The sequence below is a fragment of the Grammomys surdaster genome, unplaced genomic scaffold, assembly GCF_004785775.1.
Source record: "Grammomys surdaster isolate TR1022 unplaced genomic scaffold, NIH_TR_1.0 340, whole genome shotgun sequence".
NCBI classification, from domain to species: Eukaryota; Metazoa; Chordata; class Mammalia; order Rodentia; family Muridae; genus Grammomys; species Grammomys surdaster.
This window is the reverse complement of record NW_021604759.1, coordinates 304,502-322,797: the sequence shown is the minus strand read 5'-3', so window position 1 is coordinate 322,797 and position 18,296 is coordinate 304,502. Positions and strand designations below refer to the sequence as shown.

Genomic DNA, 18,296 nt, shown 5'->3' with positions numbered 1-18,296 from the left:
GATAGATAGATAGATAGATAGATAGATAGATAGATAGATAGATAGATAGTCTTTTTTAAAAACTTCACAGCTCTTCTACAGAATATGGCATTTAAAGCTGTGTTTTTAATTTAAGACAATTTTTGACAATGAGACAGGTATGGTCCGGGCAGTATCCCATTATACTTCAAATGACATGATAAGCATCGAAGAATCTCCTTGTAGAGTTTGGCTCATATGTGGCAAGCTAGCAATCAGGACAAAAGTTTCTCTTGCCTCAACTGCAGGTAACATGCTGTGCAAAGTGAACAAACAATGCAGGGAAATTGACTGGTTAGTTTTGTCTATTACCTCCAGTATTTACCTGTTTAGTTTTCGCCTTGACGACCAGGCTATTGGAGAGCATTAGGTATTGACGCCTCCCACCATCAATATGTGAGGGTCAATGTGTGATTTGAAAGACCACATTGATGGACTTTTTTCTTGACAAATGTTAAGTGTTCTTCTCTGTCTGCTTTGATTAACTTTGGTTTGAAATATATATTGTTACATATTAAATGTTCCTGTTTGTGGATCCATTCTGTGAGTCTGTATTGGGGAATTAAATACATTGATATTAAATATATTAACGACAAATGATTCTTGTTTTCTGTTATTATTGTTGTTGTTGTTGGTGGTGGTGGTGGTGGCAGTGGTGGTTGTGGTGTGCCTGTTCTTCCCTTATTTTGGCTTTATTGCTGTGAGATTATTTCTTTCTAGTGTTTTCATGCATGTAGGTAACCTTCTTGGGTTGGATTTCTCCATCTAGTACAGCTTGATTTGTGGATAGATAGTGTTTAAATTAGACCTTATCGTGGAATTTTTATTTTCTCCATCTATGGTGATTAAAAATTTTGCTGGCTATAGTCTCTCAGCTGGAGAATCACTGGTTTCCTAGAGATTGGAGGACATCTGTCCAGGCACTCTGATTTTGAGAATCTCCATTAAGAAGTCAACTGCAAGTCTAATAGGTCTTCCTTTATATGTTTCTTGTTTTTTTTTCCCTTGTAGTTTTTAATATCGTTTCTATGTTTTGTCTGTTTAATGTCTGATGTTATGTGACAAGAGAACTTTCTTTTTTGGTCTAATTTATTTGGTGTTCTGTAAGCTTCTTGTACCTTTACAGACATCTCCTTCTTTAGGTTAGGAAAACTTTCTCCTATGATTTTGTTGAAAATATATTCTGGGATTTGAACTGGGGTTATTCTCCTTCCTCTATTCCTATTATTCATAGGTTTGGTTTTTCCTGGATATTTTGTGTCAGTAATTTTTTAGATAAATATTTTCTGTCACCAATGTTACAATTTTTTCTATCATATCTTCAACACCTGAGATTCTTCCTTCTGTCTCTTCTATTCTGTTGCTGATGTTTGTATCTGCAGTTCCTGCTTTCTTACCTAGGTTTGTTATTTACACAAATCCCTCTGTGTTTTTTTTTATTGCTTCAAGTTCCACTTTTAGGTCTTGAACAATTTTATTCATATCCTTCAACTGTTTGGTTTGTCTCCTTGACTATCTTGGCTTTTCTAAAGGGATTCACTCATTCTCTCTTTAATGGCCTATATCATCTTCATAAGGTTTGTTTTAACGTCTTTTTCTTGAGCTTCACCTTTGTCAGAAGAGTCAGGGCTGCTACAGTAGTATTCCTGGGCTCTGGTGGTGACGTATTACCTTTGTTGATGTTAGTTGTGTTCCTGTGCTGGCATCTAGGCATCTGCATTTGGGGTGATTATAGTTTGAAGTGTAGATTTCTGAAGTTGTCTTTGATAGATGTGTGTTTTGTGTCTTGGTTTCTGTTTCCTCTCTGGTCTTCTGGCCAGTGTATCCTGTGGTTGAGCAGGGTGTCACCACCCATGTTAAGCTGGAATTCTGGTGGTGCTTGGGTTAAAGTCTGGTAGAGGAGCAAAATATACATTTTGCTCTTTAGATTTCAGACTAACCATTTGAAAAGCTCAAGTTATGAGAATTACCTTTCAAGTCTAGAGGGGAAGTAATAGCTAAAAGGACCTCACACATTGGTCAAGCAGGTTTCCTCATGCCAACACAGTCTCCACATTGTGGCTCCCATGGAATTACCCAGAGTCCCTTGCAAAGATTTTGAGCTTCCCCTGTGATTTGTCATTTTCAATACTTTGTGCTTCACCCTGTGTATTAGTGGGGAGATTGTGCTGTGTATGAATAAGCTTCTGTTATAGCAGTTTTCTAATTGCATTTCTATGACTTGTCTGTCTTGTAGCATGAGTTTATCAATTTTTTGTTACATAAGATTTGATTGTTTGATGACACTATTTTTTTTTTCTCTTCTCCAACAGAGATCCTAATGAATCAGTTTCCAGGACTCAACAAAGCATTCCCTTTTCATATGGAGAGCTTCATGCAGGGCACAGGGAAGGCTGGTGACATGGAAATGGAATAATACACCTTGGCAGCTGCATTTGCCAATCACTGTACATTAGATGCTGGATAGTCAGAAACTACTAGTGGTCCTGCCCTGACACCCTGCAGCACCTGAGACAGCTGTGTCCTAACAATGCCTAATCAGCTGCTTTAAGTACTGGACACAGCCTGGAGTCCAACAGAGCCTCTGTCAACCAAAGTCGATGCAGCTGCCCCAGACAAGCAGCTAAAGGGAAGGATGCTGTAGTAGTCAGGGTTCCATTGCTGTGAGGAAACATCATGATCAAGGAAACTCTTATAAAGGACAACATTTAATCAGGGTTGCCTTACAGTTTCAGAGATTTGGTCCATTATCATCATGGCAAGAAGCATGGCAGCATCTAGGCAAACATGGTGCTGGAGAAGGAGCTGAGAGTTCTGTAGCTGGATCTGGATGCAGTAAGGTGAAGCTGTCTCTTCCAAACTGGGAAGTGCTTGAGCAATAGGAGTCCTCAAAGCCCACGCTCTACAGTGACACATTTCTTCCAACAAGGCCACACCTGTTGTATCAGGGGTCCACCTTCTTATAGTGTCACTCCCTGGAGGCGAAGCATTCTAACACATGGGTCTAGGGGGACAAACCCATTCAAACCAGTATAGACCACATTTCTTCCCCCTCCTCTGCCAATGTCTATACAGGGATGCACTTAAACCAAGTGTGGAAGGAGTTAAGACACTACTCCATCTGCAGGCTGGGTATCTTAGAGGGCTGAGTTCAGGATGTGGCCTGATGAACAGAGGACACTGTGTGATCAGAGGATGGCGGGAGAACAGTGCCATGTTGTTGGAAAGTGATCAGAAACCTTTAACATTCAGAAAAAGTTCAGAACAATTTGGTTGCAGATAAGAGTGCAGAGTTGCCACTGTCTTCCACCGTGTGTATTCTAGCTCCAATTACACAGTGTATGTAACTGTGTCTGCACTATTGCCTACAATTTAAGGCAGGATGGGACTTTTAAACTGTGACTTTTGTTCAGCTGTCAGTAATATCAAAATTTACGTTTTAATCTAAGCCATTTGTATTTAATAGATTGTTCAGTGACTTTCAGGTCTCTATTTAAAATGAAACAAGCATTTACATGAAGGCAGCTCTAAGAAATATGGTGTGTGACTGACAGCAGAACTCAGGGATGATACAGTGAGGGGAGAAGATGGCACAGGAGGGATGAGGGTTCGGGGTTAGCCTGTGTTTACAATATAGCTGCTGAAACACAAGCTTCCAAGTGCATGCCCATGAAGGCTGCTGGAAATTTAGATGAACACAGAGAGAAGAGGATGGAGACAGAGAGAATTGTGTAGTGAACAAAGTCCTAGACATACAACAGCTGACTCATGTTGGGGCTCGTTTTTATTTATGATACTGATATTCAGGGTTATTTTTAATACTGGTTATGATTTTTTTATTATAATAAAACTGAAATGTAAATCAGGCTATGGCAGATGTTTCTGTTAGGATCCCTGACTCTTGTAGTCACATTACTCTTTAAAGTCCCAGAGGGCAGATATCAACAAACATCCTTACCTGGCAATGCGCTGAGTCCAGCCAGGGATGACGTCACTTGCCTGCTATTCCTGGTGCACTTAAGCAGCTTCTTCCTCTTGCCCAGTGTGGCCCAGACTGCAGCAGCATCTGATGGTGAGTCCCCCTGACAGGAGAGTCTGCACAGCACAGGGTGGACACTAGGCAGTCTGTTCCTTCTTTACAAACTCTCCTTCATTTTACTGTCTTATTTATTGTCAGGAGGAAAGAAATTTGGCCTATCCCTCTTCATTCTTGGTTTTTTGAGACAGGGTTTTTATGTATAGCCTTGGATGTCTTGGAACTCATTCTGTAGAGAAGGCTGGCCTCAAACACAGAGATCTACATGCCAGTGCTAGGATTACAGGTATGTGCTAGCAAACCCAGGATCTTACTAAATTTTCCCTTTACTGCTTCCTTACTGAGCATGTTTTCTATGTTATGAATTAGGTAACATGTATTCCATAAATACACACAAACCTCACACACACACACACACACACACACACACACACACACAAAAGTATTGTCTTAAATATGTTGGTAATCCCCCTGCCTCAGTCTCACAAATACTAGGATTGTAGTGGGCATCTACCAACACACCCATCTTTCCTTCTGCACTTTTAGATACTCATATAACAATGCATTCATTTCCAAATTGTCTTTTAGGTGGTTTATATAATTTCAAGTATGTGTAATTTTTCAGGGTTACAATAATGCAACAATAATTGTCTTCATTTTACTCAAGCTTCATCATATGAAGCATACAATGAGTGATCAAAAATAAAACTATACCTTTCTGCAGAAGTAAAGTTTCCCATAGAACCCAGGCAGGTGCCCACTCTGTGCCTACTCACAGGGTAAGCACTCATTCTTCCAGGGGTTGTGTGAAGTGAGGCAGATGACTGAGACCCCAAGCTTCTCTGTAAAAGAAGAAACCATGGTGAGTCCCATGGAAGCACCAGGGTGGCTCAGGGATGCTGCTGGCTTGGGATGCTGCTCTGTCATCTCTCTGCCTTCACTCTTAGTAATACAAAGGGTTAACAGTCCACCAAGCTGTTCGCATGACATCGATGGCACAGCATGGGTAAGGACAACAGAGCTGCTGACCCCTAACCTTCTGCAGACACCACAGTCCTGATATCACTGCTGCCTGGGACACTGATGCCAGTGTCCACACTTAATACAGGGCTCTGACCTGCACAGCACACCTCCTGCCCCTCACCTGCCTCCTGACCTCCACTTACCCAGCAGAAGGTGTTCAGAGCTTCTCTTAGCCTGTCTCTCTCTGTTGTTCACTGTGTCCAGAAACATAAACTGAGTCAGCAGGGAAACATAAGGTGGATGTTGAAAGCTTAAATTATTGTATAGATTTATGTTTCCCTTTGCAAATATACCTTGTAAAATGGAAATTTACATTGTTTCTTCCTCTCAGTCTATTTCCTGTCTATATCCTACCCATCGCTTCCCATAGCGATCAGATCTGTCTTGCATTTATATGAAGGCATTTTGGAACTCCCTGATCCATCAGCATCTTGGGCATAGCATGGCTCTTTAAGACTTCAGCATCAGGTTTGCTTTTCTGTTTTTAATTTTAGAATTCTGACATAGATATAAAGTGTTGCTGAGACTTGTGATTGCTCCCCCAACAATACCCTCCCTTGAAACTATTTATAACATCTCAGAAAAGGAAATTTCATTTTCTTCCTATTTCTTTGCGCTACCAAAGTAGCTATTAGTTCTGAAATAAAAAACATTAAAAATCTCCTGACTTAAAAGTACAAATGGAAGATGCATTTCTGAAGCTGCATACATTCTGTCTGGTGCTGTTTCTTACTACTCTGTATGTATTGAAATCTTCAAACTTATTTTTCATTCATGTAATATTTTCCCAGCATAGGTGGACACTGACCTCGTTCAGTGCAAGCAAGTTTAATGGGCCACTGGATTTCTGTGAGCATCTAGCTCAGAGGCAGGCTGTCAGTGTGTGGTAGAGGGAACAGTGAACTTCTCTCAGGAACATCTGAGGGCTGTGTTCCCTCTGCTTCTCAGACTCCATGAGGAAGTGGCTGACAGTCCACACAGATGCTGCTGCCACAGCCTGGCCTGGCAACCAGCAGTGACTGCTAAACCCTCAGTCTCCTGCTGAAGCTTAGAGCAAATGGACATCCTGTGAGGAGGTGAACTTGGAGAAGCAGAGACCAGAAAATGTAGGACTTTCAATTAACTCTGTCTAACAAGTGTTAGATGAGGAAATGTTACTTGTGTTGTTGTATCTATATTTTCATATGAATATATGTATGTGACTGTATATTTAAAGAGCATTTATCTATCCAAAGATTTACAAAACAGTTCAAATTCAATTTTTAATGAGCCATATGCAGTACTCAACTAAGATCTTGTAACACATTATTTTAAAACCACATTCTTCAATGAATGCTAAACTGGGGAGTACATGCAATACTGTGCTCATAGAAGAAGCTCTACAGTGATTAAGACTAACTTGTGTATTCATTAGCTCAGAGTAATGTGTTTGTTTACTTGTTTGCATTTCACTTACACTAGTTTTTGCTGGTTCACTTTTGTTGGTAATTCACTATTTTTATTGAAAACAAGAGGTTATCTTGCAAATTTCAAAAACTTGTCAATAAGGGAGGTTCTTTGTGAAGAGGAAAGACTAAGATCATGATTTCTGGGAGCCCTCCTCTCAGTGGTGATGGCTCTAACCACAGACAGATGTGAATTCTTAATTTTTAAAATTCCTTAGTAGATTATCATTTTCAAATCTATAGGTCCAGGAACTTTCTCAGCAAAGTAGGCTTGTAGAGATCTCGGTAAGCAATCACTAACCATGAAGCTTCTCAGTTGCTTAGAGAACACACATGGACCTCACCACCTGGAATAACAACTACACTGGACAGTCAGATTTCACCCTGCTGGGATTCTTCAGTCAATCCAAACACCCTGCCCTGCTTGCTGTGGTCATATTTGTGGTTTTCCTCATGGCCTTGTCTGAGAACGGCCTCCTGATCCTGCTGATACTCTATGATACCCACCTCCACACACCCATGTACTTTTTTATCAGCCAGCTGTCCCTCATGGACATGATGTACATTTCTGTCACTGTGCCCAAGATGCTCATGGACCAGGTCCTGGGGAGCCAAAAGATCTCAGCTGCTGCCTGTGGAATGCAGATGTTCCTCTACCTGACACTAGCAGGTTCAGAATGTTTCCTTCTAGCTGCCATGTCTTATGACCGCTATGTGGCCATCTGCCATCCACTCCGGTATCCTGTCCTCATGAACCACAGGATGTGTCTCCTCCTGTTGTCTGCCTGTTGGCTCCTGGGATCTTTGGATGGCTTCATACTCACTCCAATCACCATGAATTTCCCTTTCTGTGACTCCAGAGACATTCATCACTTCTTCTGTGAGGTACCTTCAGTGACAAAACTTTCCTGCTCAGACACCTGGCTCCATGAGACCCTCATGTATGTGTGCTGTGTGCTCATGCTTCTCATCCCTGTGACAGTCATTTCAGCCTCCTATTCATCCATCCTCCTCACTGTTCTCAGGATGAACTCGGCAGAGGGCAGGAAGAAGGCCCTTGCCACCTGCTCCTCCCACATGACTGTGGTCATCCTCTTCTATGGTGCTGCTGTCTATACCTACATGCTCCCTGCCTCCCTCCACACCCCTGAGAAGAACATGGTGGTGTCCATTTTTTACACCATAGTCACCCCTCTGTTGAACCCACTAATCTATAGTCTTAGGAATAAAAATGTCACAGAGGCTATGAAAAAATTGTTGGGTGAAAACTCCTCTTTCCAGAAACAATGAAGTAAACAACTAGGAATGTGTATTTCTTTTCCTTATCTCCACACAGCTGTTGTTCCAGGTCTCATGCTGAGCTCATTCCTGATCCTTCATGTCTCATTCATATTCATCCTTTTGAAGAATCTTTTGTTTATTCCTAAAATTTCTTCCTTAACAAACTTCTGGTCCATCCACAAACTCTTTTTGTATTCTGTCTTTGTAGTATTTTGTGAAGTTAATAATGACTATTTTATTTTGTGGTATACAGTCTTAGCATTCAATATATGCATATTAAATGGTCACGATGTGTTCAACTTTTAAAGCCTAGAATGAGTTGAAAAAATGTGTTTACCAGTGTTAACAAGAAGTGACTTGAGATAAATAGCATATTGAAATAATTCTGTGTGCTTTCTTCATAACTTATATAAAACTGAAATTAGCTAAAAAGTAAAGAGCAAGATACAGTTTTCTCCCTTCAGCTCCTTCCTGTATTGTGATATAGTAAAAATAATGTTTAAATGAGATTTAGCTCTGGATAGTACAATTCTCCCAAGGGTTTCAAATGGTCAGTGCACCTGTATTTGCATATAAATATATCCTTCAAAACCAAACACAGCTTTAATTCAAAGGAAATAAGGAATATTTTATTCTTAGAGTCAAATATGAATGACCATGGCCCAAGAACCTGGGTTCAGGTTTCCCCCAATGACATGTTCCAAAGTCTCATAAATGTTACAAAGCACAAACAAGTCATAAGTCATAACTCAGGGCATTTTCAGCTACACTTGTGGAAACATCAGGACTGAGGTTGTAGCAAAGTGGGAAAATCTCTGCCATGGTTCTCAGATGCTGTCTGGTGACAGGAAAAGCTTTTAGTGTCAGGGAGGTGAGCATTCTGAGAAGCCACTGCACTCAAAAAGGTGCCACCTGATTGTTTCAGGGATGTTGGCAGAAACCACAGTGGGCAATGAATGGTCCCGGAGGACACTGTAGACAGGCCTGGGTAAATGGGCTTTGTCTCTGGAATGTTCTAAAGCTCCATATTCACAGGAGTTCTCATCAGTTGGCCAAATGCAGAATCTTTAACATGTTTGGCTTTGTTGTCTGTGTCTCAGTGCAGTGTCCCATGTTTACCAAGCATAAACCTTGGTTCACGAGGAGGCCAAGCACTGTTCTATGGCCTGTGATGACCTGGACAACACATGTTACAGCAACTTTCTTAAGACTAACCAATATACCAGTCTTCTGTGGACCTCCCCCAAAAAAGAAAATGAGACCACCCCCAGAAAGGAGGAAGCAATTTTAAGAGATCAATGCCCCCATTCCAAAGATAAGGGGTAGGAGGCTTTTCATAGTTCAATGGATGTTTGTCATCATTTAAGGAGAGGGAGATGTTAACAAGTTCTTATGGTCTTAGGCAGAAAGAGAACAAAATAAGGGAGCTAAGATTCAGGGATTTCTCTTTCTCTTTCTTTTTCTTCCTCTGCCGTTCTTTCTCTCCTGTCTAGTGTCAGGGGAAGAACAGGAACATAGAAATAATACAGGAATAATAGAATAAAAGAGTAGGTTGTTAAATCTACTTTTAGATCACAAAACTTCAACAAGACAAGTTTTTTACATTGGTATGGAATTTATATATTGATGCAAATTTAGGATTATATCTCACTACAACATACTATACATATATAATTGAACTCTTTGTTAAAGTACTGTACCTATGCAATGTGAAGTTCTAGTTCTTTTTAAAGCTGCTATTACAAACTGTTTATGATAATTAAGAAACACAAGTTAGTAGTTAGACAATCAAATTTATGGTCATGTTAGATACTAGCTATTTAATTACAGAAATATGCTTCCTAGGTTGAACAGATAATAAAAAGTTAGAAAAAATTCACATATAAGATAGATAGATAGATAGATAGATAGATAGATAGATAGTCTTAAAAATAACTTCACAGCTCTTCTACAGAATATGGCATCTCACTCTGTTTTATTTATTTAAAACTTTTTTGACAATAAGACAGTTATGGTACTGGCAGCAACCCATTATACTTCAAATAATATGATAAGCATCAAAGAATCTCCTTGTAGAGTTTGGCTCATATGTGGCAAGCTATCAATCAGGACAAAAGTTTCTCTGGCCTCAACTGCAGGCAGCATGCTGTGCAAAATGAACAAACAACGCAGGGAAATTGATTGGTTCGTTTTGTCTATTACCTCCAGTACTTACCTGTTTAGTTTTCACCTTGATGACCAGGCTATTGGAGAGCATTAGTTATTGACGCCTCCCACCATCAGTATGTGAGGGTCAATGTGTGAAAGATCATTTCAATGGACTTTTTTCTTGACAAATGTTAAGTGTTCTTCCCTGTCTCCTTTGATTAACTTTGGTTTGAAATCTATATTGTTACATATTAAATGTTCCTGTTTGTGGATCCATTCTGTTAGTCTGTATTGGGGAATTAAATACATTGATATTAAATATATCAATGACAAATGATTCTTGTTTTCCATTGTTGTTTGTTGTTGTTGTGGTGGTGGTGGTGGTGGTGGTGGTGGTGGTGGTGGTGGTGGTGGTAGTGGTAGTGGTGGTTGTGGTGTGTCTGTTCTTCCCTTATTTTGGCTTTATTAGTGTAAGATTATTTCTTTCTAGTGTTTTCATACATGTAGGTAACCTTCTTGGGTTGGATTTCTCCATCTAGTATAGCTTGATTTGTGGATAGATATTATTTAAATAAGACCTTATTGTGGAATTTTTATTTTCTCCATCCACGGTGATTAAAAATTTTGCTGGGCATAGTCTCTCAACTGGAGTATCACTGGTTTCCTAGAGAATGTAGGACATCTGTCCAGGCACTCTGATTTTGAGAATCTCCATTAAGAAGTCAATTGCAGGGACTTCCGGTCTGAGTCCGAGCATAGAGCAGGTCACAGGGAGCAGCTCAGCACCCAACCCCAGAAAACCGAGAGAAAGAGGGACTCCCAGGAGCTTTAACTCAGGCAGCATCCCAGGTAAGGAAAAAGCAGCACTTGCCCCAAACAGGGAGCAACCGGGACCCACTGGGACCCAGGAATTCACTCCTGGCATGGAGTGGGCTCCATCTGGTCTGGGCCCAAGCACATGGCAGATCCTGGGAGGCAGCTCTGCACCCAATCTCACAGAAACCAGAGGAAGTGGGGCTCTCAGGAGGTCTAACCCAAGCAGTATCTTAGGCTAGGAGGTGGCAATACTTGCCCCCAAACAGGGAGCAACCGGGACCCACTGGAACCCAGGAATTCACTCCTTGCCCGGGGTGGGGGGGGGCGGGTTCCTTCCAGTCTGAGCCCAAGCACTCAGCAAATCTGGGAATCAGCGCTGCACCCAAACTCACAGCACCCAGCGGAAGCGGGGATCCCAGAAGCTCTAACCCAACCAGTATCTTAGGCTAGGAAGCGGCAATACTTGCCCCAATCAGGGAGCAACTGGGACCCACTGGGACCCAAGAATCCACTCCTGACCTAGAGCCTGGGCCCCCTTCCGGTTTCCACCTGAGCACGGAGCAGATTTGGGCCTCAGCTCTAACCCCATCAGCAAAACCCATCCCAAACAATTCTGACACAACCTAGATAATAGGAAAGACAGGCCCTAGTCAGAGACAGCACAGATTGCATAAAGGCGATCCAGATGGCAAAAGGCAAGCGCAAGAACACAAGCACCAGCAACCCAAGGTACTTACCATCATCAGAACCTAGTTCTCCCACATTAGAAAGTCCCGAACTCCCCATATCACCAGGAAAGCAAGAACCAGATCTAAAATCACTTCTAATGATGATGATAGAGGACTATAAGAAGGAAATAAATAACACTATCAAAAAACTTGAGGAGAACACAGGTAAACAGGATGAAGTCCTTAAAGAAACACAAAAATCCTTTAAAGAATTACAAGAAAACACAAACAAACAGATGAAGGAATTGAACAAAACCATCCAGGACATAAAAATGGAAGTAGAAACAGTAAAGAAATCACAAAGGGAGATTACCATGGAGATAGAAAACCTAAGAAAGAAATCAGGAGTCGTAGACACAAGCATCACCAACAGAATACAAGAGATAGAAGAAAGAATCTCAGGTGCAGAAGATACCTTAGAAAATATTGACACAACTGTCAAAGAAAACGCAAAATGCAAAAAGTTCTTAACACAAAACATCCAGGAAATCCAGGACACAATGAGAAGACCAAACCTAAGGATAATAGGTATAGATGAGAGTGAAGATTCCCAACTTAAAGGGCCAGTAAATATCTTCAACAAAATTATTGAGGAAAACTTCCCTAACCTAAGGAATGAGATGCCCATAATCACATAAGAAGCCAACAGAACGCCAAACAGACTAGATCAAAAAAGAAATACCTCCTGTCACATAATAATCAAGACACAAAATGCACAAAACAAAGAAAAAATACTAAAAGCAGTAAGGGAAAAAGGCCAAGTAACATATAAAGGCAAACCTATCAGAATTATGCCTGACTTCTCACCAGATACTATAAAAGCCAGAAGATCCTGGACAAATATCATACAGACCCTAAGAGAACATAAATGCCAGCCCAGGCTACTTTACCCAGCAAAACTCTCAATTACCATAGACGGAGAAATCAAGATATTCCATGACAAAACCAAATTTACACAGTATCTTCCCACAAATCCGGCACTACAAAGGATAATAGCAGGAAAGCTCCAATACAAGGAGGGCAATCATACCCTAGAAAGAGCAAGAAAATAATTTTTTTACATCAAACCCAAAAGAAGATAACCACACAAATGATGTCTCCACTATTAGCAAAAATGACAGGAAGCAACAACACCCTCTCCTTAATATCTCTTAACATCAATGGACTCAATTCCCCAATAAAAAGGCATAGGCTAATGGACTGGATACGCAAACAGGACCCAGCTTTTTGCTGCTTACAGGAAACCCACCTCAGCAACAATGACAGACACTACCTTAGAGTAAAAGGTTGGAAAACAATTTTTCAAGCAAATGGCTCTAGGAAAGAAGCGGGAGTAGCCATTCTAATATCGAATAAAATAGACTTTCAACTTAAAGCTATCAAAAAGGATAAGGAAGGACATTTCATACTTGTCAAAGGAAAAGTCAACCAACATGAACTCTCAATTCTGAATATCTATGCGCCAAATACAAGAGCACCCACTTTCATAAAAGAAACCTTACTAAAGCTCAAAACACACATTGTACCTCACACAATAATAGTGGGAGACTTCAACACCCCACTCTCAGCAATGGATAGATCATGGAAACAGAAACTAAATAGAGATACAGTGAAACTAACAGAAGTTATGAACCAAATGGACTTAACAGATATCTATAGAACATTTCACCCTAAAGCAAAAGAATATACCTTTTTCTCAGCACCTCATGTGTCGCGTCCACCCTCCACCAGCAAGGAAGATGCAACGTGCGAGCTCTTCTCCAAGCAGTTTATTCAGGACCCTTGAACAATCTTCTGACCCCGGGGGAAGCGTCTCCCAGGCCTAAGTACTCTAGGACTAGCCAACCCCCATCTCCCACGTGGCAACAGCAGATAGGTCTACATGCACAGAGACAAGCCAGATCAACAACCACAGCCAAATAAGGACTTGATTACTCCTAAGAGTCCTTGCCAGCAGGTGGCAAGGACCTGTTTACTCCTAAGAGCACTCGCCAACAGGTGGCAGAAGGCGGAGACCAGCACCATCTTAAGGGCACAGCACTATGCGGCTCTCCACAGTTCCCCCCCTTTTTTTTTTATACGAAACAGGTGAGAGTAGAGGTCTGATCTCAGGAAGAACAACGGACATTGTACTAACCCTCCCTGAGGATCCCTGCCCAGGCAGTGTCAGACCCATCCAGTGCCTATTTTTTGCTGAGGTGGGAACAACGGTGGAACCGGTTGGGAGAAAGACGCACTAACCCGCATCAATCAGACTTACTCTCCTTGAGGCTGCTAGCAGCTGACAGCATACCTCAAATGCAGTGCTTAGCCTCACAACCTTCCCCACCTTCTCTTCTATTAGTTTCAGTGTATCTGGTTTTATGTGGAGGTCCATTATCCACTTAGACTTGAGCTTTGTACAAGGAGATAAGAATAGATCAATTTTCATTCTTCTACATGTTGTCCTCCAGTTGAACGAGCACCATTTGTTGAAAATGCTGTCCTTTTTCCACTGGACAGTTTTAGCTCCTTTGTCAAAGATCAAGTGACCATAGGAGTGTGGGTTCATTTCTGGGTCTTCAATTCTATTCCACTGATCTTCCTGCCTGTCTCTGTACCAATACCAGGTAGTTCTTATCACTATTGCTCTGTAGTACAGCTTGAGGTCAGGGATGGTGATTCCTCCAGAAGTTCGTTTATTGTTGAGAATAGTTTTCGCTATCCTGGGTTTTTTGTTATTCCATATGAATTTGAGAATTTCCTTTTCTAACTCTGTGAAGAATTGAGTTGGGATTTTAATGGGAATTGCATTGAATCTGTAGATTGCTTTTGGTAAGATGGCCATTTTTATTATATTAATCCTGCCAATCCATGAGCATGGGAGATCTTTCCATCTTCTGAGATCTTCTTCGACTTCTTTCTTCAGGGACTTGAAGTTGTTCTCATACAGGTCTTTCACTTGCTTGGTTAGATTCACACCAAGGTATTTTATTTTATTTGCGACTATTGTGAAGGGTGTCATTTCCCTAATTTCTTTTTCAGTCTTTTTATCTTTTATGTAGAGGAAGGCTACTGATTTGTTTGAGTTGATTTTATAACCAGCCACTTTGCTGAAGTTGTTTGTCAGATTTAGGAGTTCTCTGTTGGAAGTTTTGGGGTCACTTAAGTATACTATCATATCATCTGCAAATAGTGATATTTTGACTTCTTCCTTTCCTATTTGTATCCCTTTGACTTCTTTTTGTTGTCTAATTGCTCTGGCTAGGACTTAGGACTTCCGATACTTTATTGAATAGGTAGGGGGAGAGTGGGCAGCCTTGTCTAGTCCCTGATCTTAGTGGGATTGCTTCAAGTTTCTCTCCATTTAGTTTGATGTTGGCTACTGGTTTGCTGTAAATTGCTTTTACTATGTTTAGGTAGGGGCCTTGAATTCCTGATCTTTCCAAGACTTTTATCATGAAGGGATGTTGAATTTTGTCAAATGCTTTCTCAGCATCTAGTGAGATGATCATCTGTTTTTCCCCCCTTTGAGTTTGTTTATATAGTGGATTACATTGATGGATTTCCAAATATTGAACCAACCCTGCATTCCTTGGATAAAACCTACTTGATCATGATGGATGATTGTTTTGATGTGTTCTTGGATTCTGTTTGCTAGAATTTTATTGAGTATTTTTGCATCAATGTTCATAAGGGAGATTGGTCTGAAGTTCTCTTTCTTTGTCGGGTCTTTGTGGTGTTTGGGTATGAGTGTAATTGTAGCTTCATAGAATGAATTGGGTAGTGTTCCTTCTGTTTCTATTTTGTGGAATAGTTTGAAGAGAATTGGTATTAGGTCTTCCTTGAAGGTCTGATAGAACTCAGCACTAAAACCATCTGTTCCTGGATATTTTTGGTGGGGAGATTTTTAATGACTGCTGTTATTTCCTTAGGGCTTATTGCACTGTTTAGCTGGTTTATCTGCTCCTGATTTAACTTTGGTACCTGGTATCTGTCTAGGAAGTTGTCCATTTCTTCCAGGTTTTCCAGTTTTGTTGAGTATAGGCCTTTCTAGTAGGATCTGATGATTTTTTTAATTTCTTCAGTTTCTGTTGTTATGTCTCCCTTTTCAATTCTGATTTTATTAATTTGGATACTGTCTCTGTGCCCTCTGGTTAATCTGGCTAAGAGTTTATCTATCTTGTTGATTTTCTCAAAGAACCAGCTCCTGGTTTTGTTGATATTTTGTATTGTTCTTTCTGTTTCTATTTGGTTGATTTCAGCCCTGAGTTTGATTATTTACTGCCTTCTACTTCTCCTGAGTGTATTTGCTTCTTTTTGTTCTAGAGCTTTTAGTTGTGCAGTCAAGTTGTTAGTGTGTGCTCTCTCCAGTTTCTTTTTGTAGGCACTTAGAGCTATGAGTTTTCCTCTTAGCACTGCCTTCATGGAGTCCCACAAGTTTTGGTATTATGTGTCCTCATTTTCATTGAATTCTAAAAAGTCTTTAATTTCTTTCTTTATTTCTTCCTTGACCAAGTCATCATTGAGTAGAGAGTTGTTCAGTTTCCATGTTCATGTGGGTTTTCCATTGGTTTTGTCATTATTAAAGACCAGTCTTAGTCCGTGGTGATCTGATAAGATGCAAGGGATTATTTCAATCTTTTTGTATCTGTAGAAGCCTGTTTTGTGACCAATTATATGGTCTATTTTGGAGAAGGTACCATGAGGTGCTGAGAAAAAGGTATATTCTTTTGTTTTAGGATGAAATGTTCTATAGATGTCTGTTAAGTCCACTTGGTTCATAACTTCTGTTAATGTCAAAGTGTCTCGGTTTAGTTTCTGTTTCCATGATCTGTCCATTGCTGAGAGTGGGATGTTGAAATCCCCCATTATTATTGTGTGCAGTGTATTGTGTGTTTTGAGCTTTAGTAAAGTTTCTTTTATGTACGTAGGTGCCCTTGCATTTGGAGCATAGATGTTCAGAATTGAGAGTTCACCTTGGTAGATTTTTCCTTTGATGAGTATGAAGTGTCCTTCCTTATTTTTTTTATTACTTTTGGATGAAAGTCAATTTTATTTGATATTAGAATGGCTACTCCAGCTTGTTTCTTGGGACCATTGGCTTGGAAAATTGTTTTCCACCCTTTTATTCTGAGGTAGTGTCTGTCTTTGTCACTGAGGTGTGTTTCTTGTATGCAGCAAAATTCTGGGTCCTGTTTGTGTATCCAGTCTGATAGTCTGCATCTTTTTATTGGGGAAATGAGACCATTGATGTTAAGAGATATTAAGGAAAAATGATTGTGGCTTCCTGTTATTTTTGTTATTAGAGGTAGAATTATGTTTGTATAGTTATCTTCTTTTGGGGTTGTTGGAAGATTACTTCCTTGCTTTTTCTAGGTTGTAGTTTCCCTCCTTGTGTTGGCGTTTTCCATCAATTATCCTTTGAAGTGCTGGGCTTGTGGGAAGATATTGTGCAAATTTGGTTTTGTCATGGAATATCTTGGTTTCACCATCTATAGTGATTGAGAGTTTTGCTGGGTATAGTAATCTGGGCTGGCAATTGTGTTCTCTTAGGGTCTGCATGATGTCAGTCCAGGCTCTTCTGGCTTTTATAGTCTCTGGTGAGAAGTCTGGTGTAATTCTTATACATCTGCCTTTATATGTTACTTGACCTTTTTCCGTTACTGCTTTTAGTATTTTTTTCTTTGCTTTGTGCATCTGATGTTTTGATTATTATGTCACGGGAGGTATTTCTTTTCTGGTCTAGTCTATTTGGTGTTCTGTAGGCTTCTTGTATGTTTATGGGCATCTTGTTCTTTAGGTTAGGGAAGTTTTCCTCAATAATTTTGTTGAAGATATTTACTGGCCCTTTAAGTTGGGAATCTTCATTCTCATCTATACCTATTATCCTTAGGTTTGGTCTTCTCATTGTGTCCTGGATTTCCTGGATGTTTTGAGTTAGGAGTTTTTTGCATTTTGCATTTTCTTTGACAACTGTGTCAATATTTTCCATAGTATCTTCTGCATTTGTGATTCTCTCTTCTATCTCTTGTATTAGGTTGGTGATGCTTGCGTCTATGACTCCTGATCTCTTTCTTAGGTTTTCTATCTCCATGGTTGTCTCCATTTGAGCTTTCTTTATTGTTTCTATTTCCATTTTCAGATCCTGAATGTTTTTGTTTAATTCCTTCTTTGTGTTTTCTTGCATTTCTTTAAGGGATTTCTGTGATTTCTCTTTAAGGGCTTCTACCTGTTTACTTGTACTCTCCTGTATTTCTTTAAGGGAGTTACTTATGTCCTTCTTATAATCCTCTATCATCATCATGAGAAGTGATTTTAATTCTGAATCCTACTTTTCAGGTGTGATGGGGTGTCCAGGGCTTGCTATATTGGGAGAACTGGGTACTAATGATGCCAAGAAACTTTGGTTTCTGTTGCTTATGTTCTTGCACTTCCCTTTCACCATCTGGTTAACTCTAGTGTTACCTGTCCTCACTGTGTAAGACTGGAGTCTGTATTTGCAGTTATCTTGGTTGTGGCAGAGCTCCTCAGAGTCCAGATGTCTCTGTGGTCTTATGATCCTAATCTCCTGGGTGGAAGAACTCCTGGGACTCAGGCCACCTCTTGGATCTGGAAATCCTTCTGCTCTGGGTGCAGTGGTTCCTTTAGGATGGCTCCAGATATGATGTCTCCCAAGTGCAAACCACCTTGGTGGCTGCTGTTCTGAGTGCAGTATCTCCTTGGCTGCTCTGAGTGCAGTGGGTCCTCAGCTGCTCTGAGTGCAGTGGCTCCTCTAGGATGGCTGAGGATTCAGTATCTCCACAGGAGCAGACCAACTCT

General features: G+C 40.5%; 1 protein-coding gene across 1 annotated transcript; it reads left to right on the top strand.

The window, feature by feature from the left end:
* Positions 1 to 6,855: 6,855 nt before the first annotated feature.
* LOC114630507 (olfactory receptor 2T29-like) lies at positions 6,856 to 7,875 on the top strand. The gene has a single exon (XM_028778743.1). The coding sequence runs from the start codon at positions 6,856 to 6,858 to the stop codon at positions 7,810 to 7,812; it is 957 nt and encodes a 318-aa protein (XP_028634576.1). The 3' UTR covers positions 7,813 to 7,875.
* The last annotated feature ends 10,421 nt before the right edge of the window (positions 7,876 to 18,296 follow it).